The sequence below is a fragment of the Ananas comosus genome, linkage group 10, assembly GCF_001540865.1.
Source record: "Ananas comosus cultivar F153 linkage group 10, ASM154086v1, whole genome shotgun sequence".
Lineage (NCBI taxonomy): Eukaryota > Viridiplantae > Streptophyta > Magnoliopsida > Poales > Bromeliaceae > Ananas > Ananas comosus.
In genome coordinates, this window is record NC_033630.1 from 2,930,422 (window position 1) to 2,940,412 (window position 9,991).

Consider the following 9,991-nt stretch of genomic DNA (forward strand, 5'->3'; position numbering starts at 1 on the left):
AATGGTTTTTTTTTTTCGCCCAGTTCGAGATCTGTGTTGTCTCACTTTCGTAACTTAATTCACTTTTTCAATAAATAAGATGGTAGCATGCTATCTTTTTCTAAAAAATAATAATATAAATGGAAGTACATAATTAGACAGCGCGAGATTGTTGACAAATTCGTGTGGTAGTCACGCAGNAAACTTGCCAATCCAAAAAGTTTAGGTGCATCAGATCGAGTTCTCTTTTCCTTCCAAGGAGAGATCGACATGCATGTATATATATATATCATTCATTCACAGGTATTGTTGACTCCTTGCATGTAGACTGATTTTTTATACATATTCATTTAAAAAAAAAAAAGTCGGTACCGACACATCAAAAGAATATTATGTTGGATCTTTAACGCTAACCATTAATCTCAAAAGTTCGAGCTGTTAAAAATATACAATCAATTTACTTAAAGCGTATTAAATACGATACTCATGGATCTTGATTTTGACTTAAGCCGAACTAGGCTCATACCGTTTCGAACATGATACGGCCTAATTCAATCTCACGCAATTTTGAATGTGGCTCGACCTAATTTAGCCTCCCGTAGTAATAGAATGTTGGACCATTAAAGCCAATATATGATGTACGAGCAGCTAGCGATCTGTGATATCGGAAGGGAAAGTGAAAATGCAATCACACGCCATACATTTTTCAAAAAATAGTCGTCGATCAGCAACGATCGTCGTTGTCGTCGCCGTCGCCGTCGCTGTTGCCGCCTGTGGGCACGATGATGACGTACATTTCTGTTTGTTCATCAAATCTGCGCCGTTCATTTTGTTGAGCGCATTGAAACAAATCAACAATCGCGTTATCTCGGACGGAGTCAAAGCGCGCGCACGAGATGGGGGGGGGGGTAAAAAAGATCCAAGGAATACATACATTAATACATATACGGGACCGATCAAGCAATGGGGTCAAATAATAATAAGCTTGAGAGAGAGCACATGGAGAAAGAACCTGTCGCGCGACCAAACCGGACCCCACCGAGAGCAATGAATCGTACCCACGGTTTAATCCGTAGGTCACTAGGCCACAAACGTGGGCTAGTTTTATTGGGGTGCACCACAGCCCACAGGTGTTACTATTCCATAAGCGACGAAATGCATTTGAGTCATTTGAATTAACTAATTACGTCAGCCATTTACGTATCTTTAGAACTCGTTTAACTTCTTTTACTATTTTACATATGGAAGGAGGTGGTGGGTTGCATATAACTTTTTCGTCTAAAATGTTTATTTAACACTAAAAAATTAAAAGTAATTTTTTGTTATCCATTATTTGACCTAAATGTATCTATTCTGTTTAGTGACAGAATGTATTCGAACGGTTTGAATTAACTTATTACGAAAGCCGTTCACTCATCATCAGGTCTTGTTTGACTTCTTTTGCTATTTTACATATTGGAGGAGGTGGTGGGTGCTTGTAATTTTTTCGTCTAAAGTGTTTATTTAGCACCAAAAAATTAAAAATCGAAAGCAATTATTTTATCCACAACTTGACCGAAATTTGTAGCAAATTAAGCAACAATGATTAAAAAAAAAAAAAAAAAAATGTCGTTGGCTGATATGTCAAATTATAAAATAAAAAAAAAAGAGCAACAACACTGAAAAGAGACTAAAAAGAGACGTTCGCCTCTCTATAGCAGTTTAAGGATTTGGCACTGATTTGGAGGCTTAAAATGACAACTGAGATTAGAGAGCTTAATTAAAATCCTAGCAAAAGTGAAAATCTTTGTATGGTTGGTCCTTAAGAAGAGAACTCTTATAGCAAACAACCTTCTAAAGAGGGGGTGATACGGGATCCATCATGTGTAGTTTTTGCTGATGACGATAAGACGGTTGATCATCTTTTTTTCAAGATGTGTTTTTAGCCTATTCCTACTGATATGAACTCTAGACGAGGACTACGATCCGAGAAATGGGGTGAACATCAGAACACTCTACGAAAGATCGATGATGGAGTCTCCTCGGTCTAACGTAAAGAGACAGAACATCTTAGCAGCAAATTGGTGGACAATATGACCGAAAAGAAATAGTGTGATTTTTAGACATATTTGTTTGGCGCTGACGAACGTTGTTGATAGAATTGGGGGTTTGGCAAGGCAGTGGGAAGACTTATGCAAGGCTTGGTGATCTACCTTTCATTATTATTATTTTTTTTGGTTGCTAAATTCATTTTTCGAATGTATGAAATACATAATATACTACCTTTATCTTATAATTAAAAAAGGCACATTAATTTTGGCTCATTGCACCGACCGTCCCCAGAGCAAGTGGCAAAAAGCTTGACAGGTGATCTACCTTTCAAATCCTAGTTGATTTATATTTCCAGCTAAGTTTATTTCTAAATGAAATAAACGAAACGAATAGCATGCTACCTATCTCTAAAAATAAAAAAATTGGCTCATTGCAAAGCTACATGATTTACTTTATTCCGAGAAAATAACTTGAAGAATGAATACAGCATAACAAAATAAAAATTCTGTTCAGCCTAATGCTCTATAACATGCAGTGGCGTTTAACCAAGTTCTGCGTGGAAAAAAGGACTTGGTGCAACTAACTGATAATGCAATGATGAAGTACATCACGAAAAGAAACATTCTACAGCATCCACCCTACTACAACAACAAGGACAACAAGTTATTTCTCACCTGTTGTCTTGCGCAATCGGAAGAAGCAAACAAGGACGGGTTTTCACAACGAAATACCTTAGACCTGGAAACTCAGAAAGTAGCGCATTGCTATGCAAGTGGGACCGCAGTTGTTCTTGGTCGAGAAGACCCAAGATAATACAAAATTTACAACAAAGTGAAGAAATGAGAAAACTTTTCCCTGCTCGAAATCAGGATTTGAATTTTGATTAAATTGGTCATCGGCCACCTGAGAGTTCGATAGCATCCTGGTTATATACAGAATCCTCGCCCCAGTCGAATCTCTGCTGCATCCTTTCGTACTCCTGCCTTCGCGTGACTTCTACTTGCTGCCACTCTTCCCACCGCTCAGCCAAACCCTCGCCTTCTAACATCCGAACTACTTCGGACATGGTGGGGCGCTCCTCTGGTGAAGGTTGGGTGCAAAGCAACGCGACTTGAATCATCATTTCAACCTCCAGGCAATCATACACTTTGTTCAAGTTGCGGTCCACGATGGCGTCAAGTCGCTTTTCTCTTTGTAGCTTCTTCACCTTCATCAGCAATGAATAATATGCAGTCAAGTCAAATATATATCAGAGTTTGTCAAATATATAACAAAGTTTACGAACTAAAGTAGCCATGGCCAGGCACTCAAAGATGCCTAAATTTGCAGCATTGTAAGGTGAATGGTTTTAAAGCCATTGTTTCCAGATGCTTGTGTCACCCAAGATAATTGCAAGTAATGCAATCCAACATACGAAGTTTGGTTGATTACGTTTATCAAGCAAGTCAACATATTGTCAAATTGGGGCATTAAATGATTAATGGTTCAATCAAGATGTAATTGAGTTAAATGTTAAAGACGGCCAAACATAGGATTCTTTTGGTAAGAAGAAAGTGGCAAATTAAATGCTTCACACGTTTTATGATGTTTTCATCTTACTTTTGGGTTATGTAAGTTATGATAATAGGATTGTGTATTTGTTATGGTTGGTTCTTTTGTATGCAAATATAGATATTTATGACATTAAAACTTTACAAAAGAGTTATTATATGATAAAATCTTTAACAATGTGAACATACATGGCACATGTACTTCCAAAATCTTCAATTATATAGCACATTGCCATACCAGCATGACTGCGAATCCAAATCCACATCCTTATTCATGTCACGATTCATAGATAAATTCTGCTCATCACAAGATAATCATGATGAAAATTTTTTTATCTCATTCATGTAATTTTCATATAAAACTTACATGATCAAGCAGGAGAACATCATCCTCTTCCTCCAAGCGGGAAAAGTCTATTGCACGCTGTCCGGTAACAAGCTCAAGAAGCATGATCCCATAACCAAAAACATCAGTTCTCTCAGATGACTTTCCCGTTGATAAATACTCCGGTGCTATGTGGCCCATAGTTCCACGGACTTGAGTCGTCACAGATGTCTTCCTCACATCGACCAACTTAGCCAAGCCAAAGTCCCCAACAACCGCTTCGAAGCCCTCATCAAGCAAGACATTAGCGGCTTTGACGTCCCGATGTATAATCTTCGGGTTGCAGTGCTCATGAAGGTACTCCAATCCACGAGCTGTACCCAGAGATATTCGTTTCCTCGTGGGCCAATCTAACACCGGTTCCCCAGGTTTAAAGTCTGAACAACTCATGATAATTAGGACTCATTAATGATAGATTATGCTTTGAGAAAAACAGTCTCAGAATAAAACAAAGAGTTGATGCGCCAACAGGCTCCAAGGGCCTGTCCGACACTGCTGCAGGATGTAGTGCTGTTCAATGAAATGGTGTTTAAGGTGCTATGAGAAGAAACACTTTCACAAGAGGCAGAAACTGAAGCTCTAAATTGAAGCTTTTGTTTTTGGGCCTCAAACATGTGGGGATTAACATGAATCCCAGAAAGCAGATTATTATCAGCAAATGCTACAATCATAGATAAAAACATCAAATAAACCAATAGAACTGACAATAAGAAGGACAAAATAGTTGTTACCTCGTAAACGGTAGGCGACACTTAGGTTTTGCATAAAAGGGTAAACAAGGAGACGCTCTGTTGGTGTTGTACAGAAACCAATTAACCTTAAGAGATTTCTATGAACTGCTACACTTATCAGCTCAACTTCACGTAGAAAGGCCGCTTCCCCTCCAGGACTCTCGTAGTCGGTCAAGCGCTTCACAGCGATCTTCGTGTTATCTGGAAGCACTCCTTTATATACTTTCCCAAAACCTCCCTGTCCAAGAATATTTTTCTCACTAAAATTATCAGTTGCAATTTGTAATTCTCGCCAAGCAAATCTTTTCAACTGCCCAAATGCAATTCTTCGATCATCCTCACCTGGAACCATGAATTATATGAGAAAAAATTAATTATCATTAACTGCTGCACTACAGAAAACCAAGCACAACCAGATTTGAAGCTTTAAGCTGAACTATGTTCATTTGAAGAAGGAGAGAATGCGAGCACAAGATGCATTCTCTTATTCATTTCCATGCTAATTTCATTTGTAAAAGATTGATGGCTGGTAAGACGAAGGCAGTACATAGGAATCCAAGATGTACTAAATAGAAACTTATGATAAGGAAGGAATCGTGAAGAACAGTAATAATTAGTAATACAACAAACTGAGTTCTCAGAAGTTTTTTTGGGTAAAACAATGAGGCAATTGGAAGACAAACCTGGAACATCTACAAAAACTTCACGTCGATTGCCTTTCTTCCTACCCTTGCAAAAAACAAAGACAACTCCTATGACTATGAACACTGCCGCTCCTCCAATACTTCCTACCACAACTCCAACTTTTGAATTATGAGATCCTCCTGCCAGGAATGAAGCCAAAATAAGCTGTGCTCCCCAAATCTAAAAGAAGAAACTTCCAACTTGATTTCTACTGCATGATGTAATAACATCTATTTACCTTGAAAAGGCATATTGGAGGCACAGGAGTGTGGAAAATTCATGCCACAATTTAAATTGTTTCCCGTAAAGCTGCATCAAGTAAGTAAACAAAATCAGCTGCCAATATTGCGCCTTAGTGTCCAGGGTTGATCATTTATGCATACTTGTATCTGGCCACTTGAAATAGTGGATCAGGTATCTGACCAGAGAGATGATTGAAGGCCAGCCGACTGCCAACATGTTGAAAAAGATTGTCAAACAACATATATCTCATTTGGAGAATTATAGTCATTGAGGAAACAGAACTCAAAATAGTGAGTATGAAATTACAGAATAAGTTTATATTAAAAGCACACTATAAAATTTGCAAATTTGCACGTTTTCAATATAACTGTAAAAAGAAAATCCATCTTTTACCCCTCTAGCAAAAGAAAAGATTAGCATCAATATTTGTAGCACTTACATGTCATTTAAGCTTGAAAGACTTGATAAAGACTCGGGGATATTTCCACTGAGATTGTTTTGACTTAAGATCCTGAAAACAAATCACATAAATGCAGCAAGAAAGAAGGTTATGTGCAAGCAACATTAACAGGCTTCCAGTCATCAAGGTTTTGCTTCTACTAACAGAATCTGGAGCTTAGAAAGCTTGCCCAGGGTAGATGGTATTTCTCCAGACAAAAGATTATCTTCCAAATCCAAGCTTGTCAAACTAGATAAATTTCCAAACTGTTCAGGTATTCCTCCAGTGATACTATTACCAGGCAATGACCTGCATAACAATTACATACCTCAGACAAAAGCTGAGAAAATAGAAAATGTGGGACATGATGACAAATGGCTTTAGAATTTACAGAAAGTAAGACAACAAAAAAACCTAAGATACTCCCACTTGGGATCAAATTCATAATATGCATAGAATATAGATCAATGATACTTCTAGTGCAAAGCCTTTTTTTCTGATTCATTTTAAATCATTTTCACTATTGTCTTTCTTAATGTGTGCCAAGTATTATATATAATGCAGTTTATGGGCTAAGCATACGATAATGTAGTAACCCTTCCAAACTAGTAAAATAATTCTTTTCAACTCAGGAATTTCGGATTACTTCATTTATACTGATTATCTTGAGACCTACTTAATGCAATCAGTTTGGAAATTGCGCAAACAAGAAGCTGTTTAATTTGTTGAATATTGAAAATACGATACAAATATGATATGTTCATCAACTAACCAAGTCTGATTAGCCATTTATGCATAATAAGAAAGTTGAAGAATGAGGATTGAGGAGTAAACCAGTAAAAAATCTTATCCCTAATCAGCTACAGAATAGTCATTTTCTCACTCAAAAAAAAAAAACTAAATATATAAGTTATAAAAGTTCTAAATATCTAGTATGGTATTCCAAACAGTTGTTTAATGACTTGTGCCAAAAAATGCTAAATCACATGCTTCTTCCTGTTCTTATACATCCAAGGTCTAAATAGGAATGTCTAAGAGGGTTATCTCCCAGCTGCATGAGCTTGACTTATAACCCTTTTAAATCACATATCGACTCACTATGCACAGTGGAGTGATAAAGTTTGCTTGCCAATAAAGCTTCAAATTACAGTGAGATATTGATTTATATGAAATGTAAGGGGATCCATCTTGCACATTGGGATAAAGATTACATGACATTATTATGACTTAAGAAGTTTGCAGGCTAAAGAATATACTTACAGTGCGCTTAAGTACTTCAGCTCTCCAATTCTTGGAGATAAAATGCCAGTGAATCCCATGGAAGCCAATGTTCTGAAAAAAATACATTGAATGGTACAGTATGTATGCTAGACTAAGCATGATGCCAAACAAGAGACAAACTAAAAAATTTTAAACAAGAGTTCATTAAATATTACTAGAAATCATGACAGTTTGGCAGTAAAGTTGTTGTTGGGTAACCATGAGATGTACAGATCACCTAGTATTACTGTCTAATAAGAAGTTAGCTACAATCTAGACTCTTTAGAATCTTAGAAACTACAGCTGACAGTTTAACAATGTCTTTTTCCTACACATCAAGTGGAGACAAATGATATGCATCAATTTAAAAAGCTTTCAAACAATAGCATAGAATTTTTCAAGTAAAAATAGAACAATAGATTCATTATTTTTTATCTAAACAAAAAAATAGTTAATTTGGAGTGATCTCCTAACAGGTTCCTTGTAATCGTAGAAACTTTAGTCTTTGAGACAGTCAAAGTTATAGTTCTTCGACAAATTGTAACATTGATTTTGACTAAATATTGCTAGTATCCAAATATTGTGGATCATACTAGTCATACAGACCCATATATATACAAATTTTAATGGCATAAGCATTTAGACTCTTTGATTACCCAAGTAATACTAGGTTTTATGCGGTCATATGGCAATTGTTTCCTCATCTCCAATAAGACACTTCTCCATTTTGGCCTTCTTGTAGCACATAAAATAAATAAAAGCAAGCACAAAGATTTTGATGGAAAGGAAAAAGAGTTTCACAAGCCAACTTACACTTGAACAACTCTATTGTTACTATCACAAATAACTGAGTTCCACGTGCAAGGGTTGACTTGGTTTCTGTTCCAATCAGACAGTTGGTTACCCGTGGCATTTAACTTAACCTTCATGTCATATAATGCATCTCCTGAAAATGCACACAAGTTCTGTGTCAGAAGGTGTTTAAAAGATTGCCAATTTGCCCCAGCACTCTGTGCATACTGATGTTGAAGGAATCTGAAATAAGTTTCTGAGGCCCAAAGGCAAAATCTCTAGTTCAAAACTTCTCCTTGTAACAGCAGAAAGAAACTATTTAAGTGATTTCCATGCAAGAGATGTTAGTGCTTTTTTTATCAATATCTACTCCAACATCACTTCTGTCTTGAAAACTATCCAGCATAGTCAAACAAGGAGATATAGACATGCACAAACACATAAATAGACATGCATTCTCTGTGTAAGTCTATATAGTTTAACTGTACGAGGAAAGAATAACAATGCCCTGACAGCGAAGTTAAAAGGAAAAAAACTTGTTAAAATGAAAATAATACCCAGAAGTGCCAGAAAACATTACTTAAAGAGACATCTACACAAGCAGAGAACTATTAAATGCATGAGATGTAATGACGCAAAATGATGTTAACGAACAGCCAAAATTCTACTTTACAACAGACATATAGATCAGAAAGAGGAATGTAAGCACCTTGAAAATCAGATTCAGCAACATAATTCAGATAAGCCAAAATAAGCAGTATACTGATAAGCTTCATCTTTTTCTTGAGTTCACTGGTACATCAATTTAATTGCTCTTAGTTAAGCCATCACCTGATCAAGAAACACGTAAAACAAAAGATTAAAAGTATGCAAACAAATCTTAGAAAAAATAACATGGAAGAGCAGACACTGAAATTCACATAAACTACAATACTATCAAAGGGAATAAAAAGGTAGAATGTTTGCCAAAATCACCTCCGAGTATGCCTCTAACTCCAAGACCTGAATCATATGATCATGGCAGTCACATGTAGGATTCAACTAGCAGTCACATCCCATAACCTTAAGGAAAACAACATATTCAGAGAAATTCAATAAGGTAAAGAAAGCAACCTTCTTCGAAAAAACAAAAAAGATTCTGTGAGAAGCTCCTCTTAGATGATTGTATGACAAACAGTCGAATATCCAACATTCTTAATGCTTCCAATCCATGAAAAGACTATAAATTTAAGGATCTTCATTGCCCTGACTACAATCTGCAAACATAAGATGCCGTGATGCAGAAGGTTCATTGCTTCATCTGAACTCGTAAAAAGCAAATCCGAGATAACCCCCATCCTTGCTCAATCTGAATGAAAATTTTCAGGGAAACTCACTGATTCCACTTATAATTGTTTCTCAACCTCTTTTGAGCGGCCTTATTGATTGAAAAGAAAAAAAAAAAAAACTATTACCGAATCTTCCCCGACAGGGACCTAGTCCAAAATCCTACTTACCAAAAATATACAGCCAAAAAGTCCCTTTTAACATAACAAACATCAACAACACCATACAACAAGCTTTTGTCATGGATCGAAGAAAGGGTTCCTACAAATTCCCAAATCACAGATCGCGATTCCTCTCCGCTTCAAAGGAAACCCCCAAAACCGAAACTTTCGAGCTCAGTCCCCCCTACAAACGGATCAAAGAACCCCAAATATAGCGGGGAAAAAAGGGGGGAAACAAAACCCTGAAAAATGCTTCAATTTCGTGTAGAAAAAAAAAGGGGGGGAAAAAATCGAACGGGCGAAGCAATACCATTGTAGAAGACGATTTCGACTTTGATCTCGATCTCTTCGATCGATGGGTCGATGTAGAGAGAAAGGGGAGGGGGAGAGGCGTTAGGTGGGAGAAGGGG

General features: G+C 36.8%; 1 protein-coding gene across 3 annotated transcripts; it reads right to left on the minus strand.

Annotated features, from left to right (window-relative positions):
* LOC109716314 (probable LRR receptor-like serine/threonine-protein kinase At5g10290) lies at positions 2,438-9,991 on the minus strand. 3 transcript variants are annotated; one of them, XM_020241679.1, is made up of 14 exons: positions 9,892-9,989; positions 9,686-9,765; positions 9,070-9,156; positions 8,804-8,925; positions 8,116-8,248; positions 7,303-7,374; positions 6,208-6,351; positions 6,043-6,114; positions 5,744-5,809; positions 5,599-5,669; positions 5,360-5,500; positions 4,677-5,018; positions 3,928-4,322; positions 2,438-3,217 (listed from the first exon to the last, which is right to left on the minus strand). In XM_020241679.1, exons 4-14 carry the CDS (start codon positions 8,868-8,870, stop codon positions 2,903-2,905), a joined length of 1,818 nt encoding a protein of 605 aa, XP_020097268.1. In that variant the 5' UTR covers positions 8,871-8,925; positions 9,070-9,156; positions 9,686-9,765; positions 9,892-9,989; the 3' UTR covers positions 2,438-2,902. The 3 variants fall into 3 exon arrangements, with proteins under 3 accessions (XP_020097268.1, XP_020097267.1, XP_020097266.1); XM_020241678.1 differs by having other exon boundaries at positions 9,591-9,765; XM_020241677.1 differs by lacking the exon at positions 9,686-9,765 and having other exon boundaries at positions 9,892-9,991.

Bases quoted from the DNA above. Each gene is read 5' to 3' on its own strand.
- LOC109716314 (XM_020241677.1), bottom strand. From the start codon at position 8,870: ATGAAGCTTATCAGTATACTGCTTATTTTGGCTTATCTGAATTATGTT. The intron at 5,810-6,042 runs GTAAGTGCTACA...ACATGTTGGCAG, and splicing joins CTTTCAAGCTTAAATGACAT to TCGGCTGGCCTTCAATCATC. The intron at 5,670-5,743 runs GTATGCATAAAT...TACTTGATGCAG, and splicing joins TTTCAAGTGGCCAGATACAA to CTTTACGGGAAACAATTTAA.